This window comes from Dissoconium aciculare (assembly GCF_010015565.1).
Source record: "Dissoconium aciculare CBS 342.82 unplaced genomic scaffold K489scaffold_5, whole genome shotgun sequence".
NCBI lineage: Eukaryota > Fungi > Ascomycota > Dothideomycetes > Mycosphaerellales > Dissoconiaceae > Dissoconium > Dissoconium aciculare.
Genome location: NW_022984955.1, coordinates 320,567 through 335,503, shown reverse-complemented (window position 1 = coordinate 335,503; position 14,937 = coordinate 320,567). Strand labels below are relative to the sequence as shown.

Here is a 14,937-nt window from a genome sequence, read left to right as displayed (position 1 = left end):
CCAGATCTGTGATTGATCTGACCATTTCCGCCGCTGATCGATCATGGTCTTCGGCAGCACACAAAACGAAGGCGATGCGCCTGGACAGTCGCGACTAGGAGACGGCAGCGGTGGCTTACACGACCTCAAGGTGATTGCGTGAGCTTCATTTCTCGCGCTGTACACGATGCTAATTACGAGGCGAAGGTCAAAGCGGTTCATTTGAAGCACAAGCTCGGCAAGTTCGGAAACCTTGTCAACACCAACCACCGTCACGACGAGGAGCACGAGCAGAAGACCGATGCCAAACGGACACGAATTGCTGAAGGCCACCGCTTCCAATCTTTCGCACCCGAGCGCCTCGGCAACAACGTCAAATGGTACATCGACGGCAGAGGTGAGTGATGCGGGAAAGCAGTTTTGTATCGTCAAGGCGGCAACAACTGAACAAAAGATCCCAAGATTATTTCCACGCCGTGTCGGTCGGATTGGAACGCGCCAAGGAGACCATTTACATCGCAGACTGGTGGCTGAGTCCTGAGTTGTTCCTGCGACGACCGCCGTACTACAACCAAGAATGGCGTCTCGACTATACCCTCAAACGTGCGGCTGAACGTGGCGTCAAGATCTATGTCATTGTCTACCGCGAAGTGGAGGCCGCCTTGACATGTAATTCGCAGCACACCAAGAAGGCACTCATGGGTCTTTGCCCGGAAGGTACGCCAGGATATGGCAACATTCGGGTCATGCGCCATCCCGATCACAACGTCTTTGAGAATGCTGGCGACATGACTTTCTACTGGGCACACCATGAGAAGTTCATCGTCATTGACTATGACCTGGCATTCATCGGAGGACTGGACCTCTGTTTTGGACGCTGGGATAACAAACAGCACCCGCTCGCCGATGTCCATCCTGCCGGTGTGCGTACGGAAATCTTCCCGGGACAAGATTTCAACAACAACCGTATCATGGACTTTAAGGGAGTAGACGACTGGAAGAGCAATGAGTTGAACAAAGGCGATTACGGAAGAATGCCGTGGCACGATATAGCCATGGGACTCGAAGGCCCTTGCATTTACGACATCGCGGAACACTTTGTGCTGCGTTGGAATTTCTGCAAGCGCGACAAATACAAGCGCGATGATCGTTATGATTGGCTCACGCTGACAGGGCGGACGGGCGAGGACGAAGATTTGATCGGCGTACAGCGACCTAAGCATCCCGTCGGAGACTACATCCACCATCCGCTGTCACCTCTGGATGGTAAGCACGGCGATCCGCGCCCAGGACGCATGCCTCAACACCCTCTCGGCCAACAAGAAGCGCTCGCAGCCGATGAAACCGACGAGAAGTATCACTACACCAGAGATGACGTCGACGAACATGGCTATCGTCACGACCAACACCGTCACGGGCACGGCTTAGAGAAACATCTCCATGAGCGCAGTCGATCCAAGCTAAATTTACACCAGGATGAAGCACAACCTAATGTATTGCCGTCCGGGCTACACGAGCACCGACACTCGGAGGAGCAGCAGCAGGAAAACGTCAAAATGACCGGCAATGATGTCAAAAAGGAGGGCTGGGTGACGGCTTCTGGCGGAGTCGATGCAAAAAGTCGAGGTTACGTCTCAGATGTGGTTGGAAAGCACCCTGAAGTCGGACGCGGCACAATCCATGCCCAGCTAGTCCGCTCGTCTGCCGATTGGTCCTCCGGTATCTTGACGGAACAAAGCATTCAGAACGCTTACTGCGAGATCATTCGTGCCGCAAAGCACTACGTCTACATTGAGAATCAGTTCTTCATCACGGCGACAGGGGACAAGCAAGCCCCGGTACACAACTTGATCGGTGCAGCAATCGTGGATGCTTGTGTGGCCGCACATAGAGAGGGCCGGAAATTTCGAGTGATCATAATGCTTCCGTCTATTCCAGGATTCGCTGGAGATTTGCGCTCAGATCCGGCCATCGGTACTCGGGCGATCATGGACTACCAATACAAATCGATCTGTCGTGGCGAGGAAAGTATCTTCGGAAAGATCAATGCCGCAGGTGCAGATCCCACCAAGTACGTTTTCTGCTTCAACCTGAGAAGCTATGATCGTCTTAACAAAACACCCGGGCTCAAGGACAAGGAAGCGAAGAGCGGTATCACATATCAGGATTTGCAGCGCGCCAACGAAGAAGAGATTATGTCAGAGGGACTTGAGACACCAGACGCTGAGAAGGCCAAAGTTGAGACGCTGAAGAACAAGACCAAAGACACCAAGGAGGGCGGCTTCAGTGGCTTGCTGAATAAGGTGAAAAGCCTGGGCATCTCTAGCAAAGACAAAGAAGATGACGAAGAAGAAAAACCCGGTGACACATTTGAGACTTCAGCAAGCGCAGCTGAGAAGAGAAGGCAGTTTGAAGACTATGAAGGAGTAATTGGTAACCAGAGCGAAGGCAAAGACCCCAAATCTGGTAGCGCCGATACCATCGCAAAAGGTGCTTTGATTGACGAGAAGCCTCCAAGTCAGGAGATCTACGCTGGTCGCGGGGAGAACGGCGAGCCAATTGGCGACAGTGAGGCCGATGAAGATTTGCGTCAGCAAGAGGTAGAGAACTTTGTTCAGGAGGAACTCTACATTCATGCTAAGTTGTTGATCGTCGATGATCGAATTGGTAAGTGGACGACGGTCTACGAAGAGACGGAAGATTCAGCTGACATTTTACTCCAGTCGTCTGCGGTTCGAGCAACATCAACGATCGTAGCCAACTGGGCTTCCACGACTCCGAGCTGAGCATCGTCATGGAAGACACCCGCGAGCTCCCCTCGAAGATGGACGGCCAAGACTTCGCCGCAGGACACCACGCTGCGACTCTACGCCGCATGCTCTGGCGCGAACATCTCGGCCTCATCCCTCCCCAAGATCTCGACGCCCGCGACGAAATCAACGCCCAGCCCCCCTCCGACGGCCCCAACGAATGGTTCTCCGGCGACAAATGGGACAAATTTGTCGAAGACCCCCTCTCCGACGAGCTCTGGGACACCTGGACCACGCAAGCCACCGTGAACACCAAAATCTTCCGCCATCTCTTCCACGCCGATCCCGACGACAACGTCAAAAACTTTGACGACTACGATCGCTTCCTGGGCGCCCAAGGCAGCCGCAAGTCGGGACATCTATATGATCTGTTCCAGCCCGTGGACATCGTCCGCCAGGAGTTGGATAAGATTAAGGGCCATCTGGTTTGGATGCCGTTGAAATTCCTGAAGGATGCCGAGATGGCGGAGAAGGGATTGCAGGTCAATCAGTTTACGGAGAGTGTATATACCTAGGGTTGTCGTAGTACTTGCTCGTAGATCATGATGAGGAAATGCGACATTAGTGTTTTGTGTATCTCTCGCACGCCATCCTTATGTTGTAATTGAAACCATCGCGCTTGACACGCCGCTTGGTTGTGAAGCTAGGTGGGAGTCATGACCCTTTGCTCCGCTCCTCCGCAAGCGTCGGCAAAATCGACCGGCTGACCGGCCCGATCTCGGACCGGCGCTTGCAACCACATGCATGAACCCTTCGTCGTGAGTCAATCCCAAACCCCATATGATCAACCACGAAAGAAATTATTTCTCCCAGGTAATCATTCAATCCCCGGATGATCTTCCTTCCAACCCATATCTCTACATCATCAAATATTCAAAACCTCTCCCTTCTGAGCCAAGGTCAAAAGAATGGGGGTCTTCTACGAGGTGATTCCCGAAAATGTACGTCCCCCCTTCCAACCATCCCATCTTCGAACACTTTCCTTAGAGGATGTGACAGCGCTGACCGACATCCACCCGCATCGCACACAATCCAGATCTACCAATGGATCCTCACGCAAAAGATCCTGTGGGTCGCCACCGCCCCGCTGTCCGCTGCGGGCCACGTCAACGTCAGCCCCAAGGGCGGCGAGTATTTCGGCCTGTGAGTTTTCGAAGGGCCCCTTTCCCCCCACGATGGTTGACTTGTGCATCTCGGGGGGTTAATGTTGGAATCAATAGGGTCGACAACAAGACGTTTTGGTACATGGATCTCTCCGGCAGCGGCGTCGAGACCATCGCGCATTTGCGCGAGAACGGCCGCATCACGGTCATGTTCAATGCCTTCGAGGGCTCGCCGAGGATCGTGAGGCTCTGGGGACACGGTAAGTTCGGGGTGGGTCTTTCTTTTCTTGTCGTCCATCATGGATTTTCCATCCCTATTTCTCTATTGATCAAATCCAATCGGGACCCCCTCGTATCTCCCCTCCTCCTCCTAATTCTTCTTCGTTTGCTTCCCCTCCCGTTCTTATGATCCATCCTAGGGAAAATCCTCGAACGCGAATCTCCCCAGTACGCCTCCTTCGTTTCCCGAAATTCCGTCCAGACCATCCCCGCCACGCGCTCCATCATCGTCGTGGATGTGCACCAGGTCGGGTCCTCGTGCGGCTACTCGGTGCCGTTCTTCGAATTCAAAAACTTTCGCCAGACCCTCAATCAGGTCTTTGAGAAGCGGGAGAAGGACTTGCTGGGAGGCGACGCGGACAAGACCATGGATCGGTATGTGATGCGATTATCTCTTTCTTATTTTGTTTTGGAAGAAGTATGATTTCTTTCATCGTGAAACTTGATTGATCTTTTCTGATTTTGCGGAACTACACAACAAAACAGGTATTGGGCCTACAAAAACGCCTGGAGCGTCGACGGGCTACCGGGAATGCACCGAGGTCAAGCGACCGCGATCGCGGAGCACGTCGCGCCCATAACGAAAATGGTCAGTTTTCTACCTCTCCATTTGCCTGCCTGTCTGCCCCCGACAAACAGAATCCTTCTCGTGCGACAATGGCTTCCTGTTCGGGCTGATGCGAAGTTCGTAGATCGGTGATTCTGCCCCCATCGATGCGTGCGGCCCGGGCTCGTCGACGCGATCCGCGAGACTGCGACATCACTTTGCGATGCTGCGGCGTGTGCAATTCGATGTGGTGAGTATGGCGACGGTTGCGTTGGTGATGTTTTTGCTTGGGATCGCCGTGGCGATCTATGGACCGGCGTTATTTGCTCAGGTGGCTGGGCGTCAGTAATGAAGGTAGATTCTCGAACCTAGGAGATGGTGATCCCTGTGAGGGATTGGGTTGAGGGAGAAGGTCTCGTTCACGAAAGTTGAATTTGGCATGAATTCATGATTTTAAGGTCTTAATTTCTATCGTCTACATCATCTCCCTTTCCGTGAGCTTCCCATATCATGTACAGTGAACATGGCCACAGGGAGAGTAATTATGAGGCAGGACAGATCAACTCTTTTTTGTCGGAGTTGGGCATCAGACACATCAGATCCTGGATTTTTGGCAAAGGGACTTGGATGTAACCCGACGACGCATCGGAGCGCAGGTCTGACCTCGATATAAGGTGTCTGAACCATCTCTCGTGATCAGGGACGAAGCGCTGAACCCGAAGCATGCGCTCAAAGTATGTACTTCGCGGTCAGCACGACGCGACATTTGCAAGGACATTCAATATTCTTGCGTGGATCGGATCAAGAGCGAGCATAGTATTCTGGAAATCTTGGCGTATGGTTGGATGCTCAAGGGAGGTTTAAGAACAAGTCCAGCATCTTTGGGTAAGATGGTGTGCCGAGACCAGTGACGGGATCCTATTGCGCGTGAGTCAGACTTGAATCAATTTCACCGTAGTCTGGAATCGAAAGCTTACCCAGCCAGGAGCGCAAGAGAAGCCATCGGTCCCACAGCCGGGGTTCTTGCCAGTAACAATGTCCCTAAGGACCTCAGGGTGTTGATATAGCACCGGGTTGATGAAGCCCACTGTCAAACATCAGTCAGTCAAAGAAAAGCTCATCTGTAGTAAGTAACCTCGCTGGAAACCAACCTGGGCCTTTCCCGCGCTTGATGCGCTCCTCCACGATCCTGTTCACAATGGCCGCGAAAACGGGAGCACTCGCACTGGTGCCTCCGGAGAGACTATACCGGCCTCCGACATACACGGCAATATTGTCTCCAATGGCAGCGACATCCGGAATGCCGCGGCCATTTCGGTTGTACAGACCTGTGCTATTCTTGTAGTTTCCATCCTTGTAGTAAGGATAGGGAGGGTTGTGGTCTTTGAAGTATGTCGCTACTGCGTCGGCTTGATAGCTCGGAATGGGGAAGATATTGCTGAAGCCACCAGAAGAGTAGTATGCGCTACGGTAGGGGTGTCCTGCCGGATCCTCAGGGGCTACCTCAGGATCGTTGACGGTCTTGCCCTCAGCAACCTTCGTGCCGCCGACATTGGTCAACCAGGGGCAAGAGTTGGGGTGCGTCGGCGAGAACACAGTGCCGTTGCGTAGACATCCATTGGCTGAGCCATCACCTGGGTAGCCTGTTGTGAAACAAGGGGTCAGTCAAAATGGAAATTTGAATGTGAAGTGATGCCGACACGAAATCGAAGCTTACCTCCAACACCCGTGTCACCCGAGGCGACGAAGATGGACACACCCTGCATTCCGAGCTTGAGCCATTCATTACATTGACGTTTCTGATAGTAAGCCGGAAGATCTTGTTCTTGTTCGCCGTATGAGATGGACATGACATTCGTTGGTTTGTAAACTCCGCACATGAGTGGGCCTTTGTAGCCGCCAGGATTCGGATCAGGGTAGACGGGATCCAATTGCTGTCCAGGTGTCAGATCCTACATCAAGAAACGAGGATATTTCGTGAATAGCAACTCACAGCGTCGTTGCCGGTCTCGCCAAATGCCGAATACGTGCAATACGAGCCATCGATAGCGTCTAAGAAGGTGTTGAATAAACCTTGATAGGTGCCGCCGTAGATGTCGTCTGATTGATACAGGGTTGTAGTTTGAGGGTAAATGATCGGAATCTGAAATCGTTAGAGTCATGTTCAAGATTCTGCCTTACACGAAGGCGCAAACATACAGCAAGCATAAAGTCGAGATTACTTTCGCCTCCCGCATCGGCAGCTGTAACGGCAGGAGCAGTGCCACCATCAATAGACTTCAAAATCGGGCCAGTTCCGTTCTTGATGTACGAAGTAAAATTGTGGTAAAATCTGTTCAGATCCTCCTGGTAATACATATCCCCCTCTTCGAAGATTCCAAGCGAGTTGCTGGAGCTCACCGCGGCTTTCGGATTGGGCGCCTTGAAATCGTATAATGCCTCGATGCATGCCGGAGTGATGGTGGTGTCGCAAGTCAGCAGCTGCGTGTTGTTCTTCGGCATGTAGGGAGCAGGTCGTAGCCTCGGAGGATTCCAATTGGCAGGACCGCGAGAGCTTGATGATATGAATGACCGCTTCGTGATTCCCGGTCCGGACACGATTGATCTTTTCACGCCGGGAGTGATGTAATCGATGTGCTCCTGAAGGTGCCTAGGAATGAAATACTCCTCACAGCCAACCATTGCGTATCCTTTCGGATGTTCATATTCGTGGTATTGAGCATGGGTCAAACGTTCGGCCTCTTCAGGCGTCGCGTCAAACGCGAGCCATTGCTTGTTCTCCGAGTGGGTGATTCGATTCTTGGCGATGCCTGCAGTTTCCAGCCATTGACCGACAAGATCAACAGAATCCTGTGCAGGTTGGAAGGCCTTGAGCACATCTTCCTGAGTCCAGTACTGGCCGTACTTGCTTGACCGAGGGCGAGAGACTTCCATGAGCCATTCCTCTGCCTTGTCGAGATTGCTCTGGCGGAGGCCAATACGCATGGGCAGCACCGACGAAGCGTCGACAGGACTCCGTTTCACGATGTCAGTGGGAAAGTCGACATCACGTCGTTCGTGAAGCACATGGGTATCAGGAATTGAGCGAGCTGATACGACAGCTGCTACCACGATTGACGCGTAGATGCTGAAAGTGGTCGTACGCATGTTGTCACTTGTGGGCAAGGAGGACAAAACGAGGCTCGAGGGCTTCTTCAAGAAAGTTCCAGCAGACCTACCTCTGTCTACATATACGAAAAGGTCATCGCGTCGGATGGCAATCGTTTCGAGCACATCCAGTACGCTTTGCCCTCCATTGTTTCCCTCCAGCAATGGAGCGGGGGGCACAACACATCCTCGATAAGTGATGTAACATGACGAGGGGACATGACCCAATGAGCTTGGGACCCAGGTCCAAGGCGGACGATCTGCCCTGAGTAGAGCACAGTGCTACGGCGAATCGCGTGCTTGAAAGGCGATCTGCACAAGGAAAACAGTCTCGTGGTGTCGCAGATGAGCGACGCAGATGGGCGGAACACTTGCAGGGACTTGATAAGCTCGTCCCGGGGGAATAGACAGGGCGCCCGCAGGAAACTACGCCCGCTCGGGAAGGTGAACCGGCGCGATTATCTCCAGATCACGACCGTGCACGATAGAGACGATAGAGAGTCGCGTGAGCACGACACGGGTTATTGTGCCTTCAAATTCCACTATTTTCTGGTTTCCACTGTGGAACCACTCAGCAATTATTAATCGCAGTACCTACTCTTAATTGATCGCCATGTCCGTGTTATATAGATGCTAATGTTCGGCAAGCAATGCTGCCTCAATAGCGATGTGAAGCGGGAACACGACAGTGCTACTCATAGTATTACGCGCGATACAGCAAGGCATTGCCCCCGAATCCCGCACAAGCGCCGGTGCTCTCCACCATTCCTTAGCGCGCGATATGTGTAGCTTGTCAATGTCTCGGCACCCTCTAATCGAAGCTTGGTGCGATCTTCATGTTTCGTCTCGTATTCAGTTATACTCCGTCTGAGCCAGGATCACCGCCTCTTCATCATCGACCAAAACGCTCAGAAGCTGGTCGGCGCTAGTCAAAAAACCGTCGTTCTTTGTCTTCGGCCTCTCCGTGGTGTTTGACCCGGTGGAGCTACCACCAGTCTCGCCTCGGACAATGCACAGGCATGTTTGAGTGGCGCACGTAAGGTTTTTCCTTACAGCATATGGATCCGGATATATGACTAGAAGCCGCGTTGGGTGCTCTCAACTTCAGCCTCCAATATAGCGTAGAGCTGCGCTTACGAGCCCGAGTCGCCAGCAGAATCATGGTCTGCTCGATGGTGTTGGAGCTTCAGGGCACGCTCGCGCCAAACGGGAGTGCCAGGAGAAATGTCAGAGCTTAGAATAAGGCATTACTTCCGTTCACTTGATGATGTCCTGGTCGTTGACATACGCGCTAGCGAAGTCCATCTGAGCCAACTGACCCTGAATCTGATCAACCTCCTTGCTCAGATCCTCGACGTTTTGCGATAATGCCGAAACCTCGTCGAATTTGCGTCGTCTATTGGCATCTGCAATCATTTCCGAGACGAAAAACTTTTGCTCCTCCAGGACGATCAGTCGCTCTTTGAGCTCTTTCTCCTCGGCCTCAAGCGCCGTGATTGCAGCCGAACTCGAGCTACTAGCGCGACTGCTCGTTGGCCGATGGCCATTGGACTTATGTGCTTCGTCGTATTTGATGGCAGCCAACGCTCCGGCCGGCCTTCCATTACCCGTGTTCTGTTTATCTTGCAGACCATGCGGGGTGGCATGCTTCATGATCTTAGGAAGACTTTTCAGTGGAAGCATGTGAATGTGTAGGAAATTGGTGGCTTGTTGATATATTGCCTTTTGCAATCTCTCCTGCGTTGGTTTTGTGGTCGGGAAATCACGAATGCGCTTCGCAGCGACATCGTATTGAGTAAAAGCGTCCATGAGTCGCCTACGAACCTTAGAGGCATCTGCAAGCTGGCTGGAAGACGGAGTCTGATCGGGATCCTGCAACGTCAACAATAGGCGCTGGAACTTTGGTAGCAGAAGCCTAATGCCATGCTCAAATTGAACCAGGTTCGCATACGCTCGCATGTCTGGTGTTTGTGCCATGAGTTCGCGCGCGAAATCTGCTTTGCTGAAAATTGTACGCTGGCATTCTTTACACATGCGCACATCGACCACAGTCTTGCCTCCGGTTTTCTCTGAGAGTACATCAGCGCCTGCTGTGATATGAGTGTGCCATTACATGGACCACTGTTGGGCACATACCGATCTTAACATCCAGGCTGATTTCTTCAGAGCAAGCTGTAGTAGGATCTCCGCATACGATTCGGCCACAGATACGACAGTGATGCCGCCGTAGGCTATACTGCGAAAATGGCTGGTGGCAGAAAGGACATTGAACCACAGCGTTGTCATCCTCCCAAGAAACGACAGTCTGTTCCAGCGATCGCACATGATTCTTGTTCCCGGCAAGCGATGACCAAATGAGGCTGCCTGTAGTCTGATCATCGGGCACTGGCGGAGGGTTCGCGAGCAACTGGGTGAGCCTAGTGAGTCTGGTCTCCAAGCGGCTCGTCTCCAAATACCGCTTATCAACAGTCTTTCTACGAAACGAGACGAATGAGTCCGTGTGATTTCGTTGGAAGCCGTGATGATCATTGTATCCTGGTCGACTCTTGAAGCATGTCTCGCAAACTCGACACCATACACCACGCACAGGCTCGTGTTGAGCCGAGCGCGAGAGTTTCATCTGGTACATCGTATGCTCTTCGCAAAACAACTTTCCACAATGACGGCAATTGACTTGACCGTTGGCAGCTCCCAATCGCTTTCCACATAGTGGATCTGCGCAAGAATCGTATCCAGTCGCCCGTTGCCAATGTGTCCTGCTCACTAACTCTTCCGGATCAACTTGTACTTGCTCTTTCAAAACCGGTATCTGAGATGGATTGCGCGTGTCGGATCGGATATCTCGCGATTGTGCTGTGGGGATCGTGTCGTTGTTCGACTCGAAGGCTTCCAGGCCCCTGAGCTTCTGATTGATCAAGGCGAGCGGTTGAAATTTACGCGCCTTTGTCATTTGCTGCATGAACCATGTCTTGGCTTCATCTTGCTCGATCTCCTCTAGGTTGGCATGGTTGTCGTCAATATGTCTTGGACTCGGTCAGAATGCATGTATCTTCGATTGGTAACGCACGAGGGTAAGCATACCCACCTATTCAGTTGGAGCAGAGTCATCTGGGCTTGTCAGCGGCGCAGCACTCAAGGATGAAAAGCAATCATACCATCTCTTCGTTGCATATTGGGCAAACCATCCGTGAGCTCGCAGCAGCTGCTGCTTGCGCCGCGGATCCATTCTCGTCGAGGGCGATACGAGACGCAAGATCTTCATCTCCTATGGACACGGGTGTACTCGAGGTGTGTGAACTGAGAGACACAGAGTTCTCCGAGAACGACAAATTTGAGGGAGTCCGGACATGGCCAGGTTTTGTGTTTTGATTTGGCGGTGCTGGAGGTGTTAAATTCCTTCCACTTCCGAGTATGCGCCCGCCTCCGAGACTTCGGCGAGATGCCATGACATGTACTACCGGGCGTTTTTTGCGAATATCCTCCGTCGAGTCATGTTAACAGATATAATATGATTGAATGTGCAGTAAAGCTGGTGTCGAAAAGTGAAATTCCAAAAACTATTGGCAGGCAGTAATTCATGAAGCATGCATGCGTCCAGGCGTAGTAGTGTACGATACTGTAGGCCGAACTGATTAGAGCTAGGCCTGGCCGGACGGACAACGCGGCAGTGGGGCACCAGGCCGTGCGGGATGATGAGTGTTTCCAACAAAGCCGATCTTATCTGATCTTATTCAAGTACAGGCCATCGCTTCGGCGTGCGAATTCCGAAGATTCGCCGGTCTCATGGCGATTCCCATGATGGCACGCGTTTGTGCTTGACACGTGAAAAATGCCCTGCAAATACATACTTCTTCGGAATTTGTTCATACACTCGGCGCCTTGACTAAATATTACAGTTTTGGTTTCGCTTAGCATCCAGTGTTGCAAGCGATCATCGCGCCACTTCCAGCCTGATTCTCGCGATCGACATTCAGGCGATGGCGCTCTGGGTCAGGAAGATTCATCAGCATGGAAGATGAGGACTTCTTCTCCGACGATGACTTCGCTGACATTACCGACAATGCCCTTCAAGCATTAGAGTATGATGCACTGGTAGCTTCTACGCAAAGGCCTAAAACTGCTACTCAATTGCAGGCGCCACCATCTTCGGCAAATGCAATCAAGCGACAGCCGCAAAGTCGAGTTGGTTTGAGCCGACAGAATGGAAGAGCAAGAAATGACAATCTACCATGGCGACCCCCACAACCTCGAGCAAATGCTCAGGGAAATACTGCACCGCCACATGGAAATGTTCGCGAGTATCCCGTTGAGATTCCAGATGCTCCAGGCTCTGATTATGGTTTAGAGGATGAGACAGTCATTGATCTCAATGAACCCACCATATTGTCCGCCGGCGTGGCCAGCGCGACAGCCTTCCAGCGTCTACATGATGCATCTCGGAGGGAAGTGGATGCGGAAACACAAGCTGCCTTTGCGGCAGCAGATGCCGAGATGCGTGAGCATCAATATGGCTCTCGCGGACGTGGTACCACTGTAACAGACGACAACGCAGACGTGATGGAACTACAGGCTAGAATTGCAGCCCTGGAAGCCGAAAAGGAGCGCTTGCGTTTGTCAGAGCGAGCAGCGCATGAGCTGGCACTGGCAAAACAGGGCGAGATACAAATAGTGCGATCCAAGCTCGACATATCAAATAGGACGTATGAGGCCAAGCTTGCTGCTATGGTCAAGCAGCATCACGACGAGACAACGCGGCAGAAACTAGATTTGGAGGCCAGTAAAAGAGAGAGGGAGTTGTTGGAGACAGACAATCGTTTCATACACCATGACCTCGTCCAAGAGGCAGAGCGCGCGAAGCGTCTGAACGGCCTTGGAAAACTTCGGACCAATGCTGCAAGCCGAGGAACCGCTGTAGGCAAAAGCAGGAAGGCAGGGAATGGTATGGGCGATGGGTTCGATGAAGCAGAGGTACACTCGATAAGCCCGAGCCGAAGCAGAGATCGAAGTCAAGATCAAACACCAAAGGTTGGTGGAAAGCGAAAAAGAATGGCCCCGGATAGTCCTATCCCTCTGGCATTCTCACAAGCTCGTCAGCCTGTGGTCAAGGAAGATTCTGTCCAGACCGTAGTCTCGTTGGATTCTGTCCTAACACCTCCAACAGCTACGGCAAGAGCCGACGAAAAGTTTGTTTATTACCAAATGATCATGAATCACCGGCCCTTTGAGGGGCATTGCCGTACATTCGAAGCTTTCGCGAAGATGATTTTTCCCTCAACACCTGACCGGAGCCTTGCATCCCTGTTTGGAGATCAGCTCGGAGTGGATGCATCGCCGGACATCGAAGCATTTGCTCAGGCGATCGCCTCGATCATGCTTGACTTCTGGACCAGCTGTTTGAAAGAAAAGCACTTTGCTCCATTCTACTTGATTCTGAACCTGCTCAAGTTTGTGCTCAAAGGACAACGTGCTGCGATTACCGCCAACCTGATAGAGCAGGCATTGCCTCTATGTGTCAAATCAATCGATCTGATCGCTGTGGAGAATGCGCGAAACTCGCTTTACGGCATGTCATCGAAGAGCGCCATCAACACCGATGCTCGAGCTCAACTTGTGGAAGAGCTTGTAATTGATGAGGTGGTTGACTTTCTGCACGACCTATGCCAGGCTGCTTCACTCTTTCCTGAACGACTTCGTGACTTCTGGACTCATTTGGAAGTTAGTTTTCTGCTGGTTCTGCTCAATCCCGCTCAGCCGATATTCCAGGTCACGACAATGCTTCGCATGTTGGGTTCTAGCGCACTCGATACAACGTTTGGCGCGATCGTCAATGACCCTGACAAGCAGCGCTCCATAGAGAATGGGCTGGTCGCTCATCTGACGAGCCTTCTCTTTGACACGTTCACACCGCCAGCAGACGAGCAGCCATACACCATTGAGGAGATCACCGAGCTGCGATTGGAGATCTTAAAGCTCTTCATGATCATGTGCGAAGAAGACCACGGAGGACGTCTGCTTGCCCAGCACCGCAGCGCCATCGGCCGGCTGGTGCGCTTTCTTGACGGCCAGGTCAGCAAGCTGTATACGGTCACGCCGGGCATCGGTCTCGAGATCGACGCACCACAACGCCAGGCACACAACTTGATTGTAGAAACGGTCAACATCACTACGAGACTGTTATATCATCTATTGCGCACATATGACGGCACCATTGACATTGTGCAGAAGCTGCGCGCTGTGTTGGGAGGCTATCACAAATTTCTGGGCAGCTTGTCACGGGTGGCATTCAGCACTCAGCTAGTCTTCGAGGAGGGCATCGACGATGCTGCCGCAGATGCTGCTCATGCCATTCTCGACCGTGTATTAGGCCCTGACGATGGCGAGGCTGTAATGCAAGCTGTAGAGACGCCGCGAAGCGGCAGTACGAGCGTGCTCAGGAGGGCACACGAGCGCGACGGCAGCGAGATTGTTTGAAGCCTAGACTTGCACACGCAACGGCGGAGCATGCATCACGGGGCTCGCGTGGGACTAAAATCGAGAGAGGTTTCGTTCATGTGCCAACCGAGCATCTTTAGATTTTGGCAGAACTGTACATTAGAGTTGATGATAACGAGTCAACGATTCATGCCACGATGCTATATTCACTGGTGATGCTACACCTGCGTTCCCATCTGAGCCTATGCTGAGAGGACAGATCTGGCCATCTCGGTACCTTGACCTTGGGAGAGTGCTGCAAAATCACCGTTTGGACCGTGCTGTGGTCTCGTTGAGCCCTTTGTCTTACATGTCTCTCACAATATTCAAGATTAGCACCTGAAATTCTCGCCGCCGGGCTGTTGTTAACGGGACATCAGCGAGTCGTGAATCCGCGAACGCCTCACCTAAACAATAACCATCTACTCCGAGCGGATCGTTGAGAATACACTATGTTCGGTGAGAGGACCGAGACCATCTCTCCTGTAGGGTTGACATTGGGCGTGATTCATCCAGACGACTTTGGAAAGTGGGGCAGCGTGCTTCCAGGAATCGAGACCATTGACAATCCCCTGCCCCACACACACTCTCTTGTCGGTGT

General features: G+C 52.3%; 4 protein-coding genes across 4 annotated transcripts; 2 read left to right on the top strand and 2 right to left on the bottom strand.

The window, feature by feature from the left end:
• Nucleotides 1-43: 43 nt before the first annotated feature.
• On the top strand, nt 44-5,067 carry K489DRAFT_369733 (phospholipase D/nuclease; the record flags this gene model as incomplete). The annotated part of the gene is made up of 10 exons (XM_033603069.1): nt 44-130; nt 187-376; nt 442-2,646; nt 2,703-3,271; nt 3,603-3,715; nt 3,777-3,932; nt 4,010-4,152; nt 4,312-4,546; nt 4,658-4,760; nt 4,864-5,067. The coding sequence occupies 10 exons, from the start codon at nt 44-46 to the stop codon at nt 5,065-5,067; spliced, it is 4,005 nt and encodes a 1,334-aa protein (XP_033460397.1).
• A 500-nt stretch (nt 5,068-5,567) lies between these two features.
• On the bottom strand, nt 5,568-7,652 carry K489DRAFT_318491 (subtilisin-like protein; the record flags this gene model as incomplete). The annotated part of the gene is made up of 6 exons (XM_033601324.1): nt 5,568-5,636; nt 5,696-5,805; nt 5,870-6,361; nt 6,436-6,652; nt 6,712-6,861; nt 6,918-7,652. 6 exons carry the CDS (start codon nt 7,650-7,652, stop codon nt 5,568-5,570), a joined length of 1,773 nt encoding a protein of 590 aa, XP_033460396.1.
• Nucleotides 7,653-8,888: 1,236 nt separating this feature from the next.
• K489DRAFT_193524 (uncharacterized protein) lies at nt 8,889-11,163 on the bottom strand. The gene is made up of 3 exons (XM_033599552.1): nt 10,951-11,163; nt 10,002-10,888; nt 8,889-9,934 (listed from the first exon to the last, which is right to left on the bottom strand). The coding sequence occupies exons 1-3, from the start codon at nt 10,971-10,973 to the stop codon at nt 9,123-9,125; spliced, it is 1,722 nt and encodes a 573-aa protein (XP_033460395.1). The 5' UTR covers nt 10,974-11,163; the 3' UTR covers nt 8,889-9,122.
• A 1,193-nt stretch (nt 11,164-12,356) lies between these two features.
• Nucleotides 12,357-14,336, top strand: K489DRAFT_317480 (uncharacterized protein; the record flags this gene model as incomplete). The annotated part of the gene is made up of 1 exon (XM_033601243.1): nt 12,357-14,336. One exon carries the CDS (start codon nt 12,357-12,359, stop codon nt 14,334-14,336), a length of 1,980 nt encoding a protein of 659 aa, XP_033460394.1.
• Nucleotides 14,337-14,937: the final 601 nt, after the last annotated feature.

What these genes read in the sequence shown, in the direction of transcription:
- K489DRAFT_193524 (XM_033599552.1), bottom strand. Translation starts at nt 10,973, where the DNA reads ATGACTCTGCTCCAACTGAATAG. An exon ending in ACTCTGCTCCAACTGAATAG is followed by an intron (nt 10,889 to 10,950) that starts GTGGGTATGCTT and finishes ACCGAGTCCAAG; the next exon opens with ACATATTGACGACAACCATG. An exon ending in CAGCCTGGATGTTAAGATCG is followed by an intron (nt 9,935 to 10,001) that starts GTATGTGCCCAA and finishes ATGTACTCTCAG; the next exon opens with AGAAAACCGGAGGCAAGACT.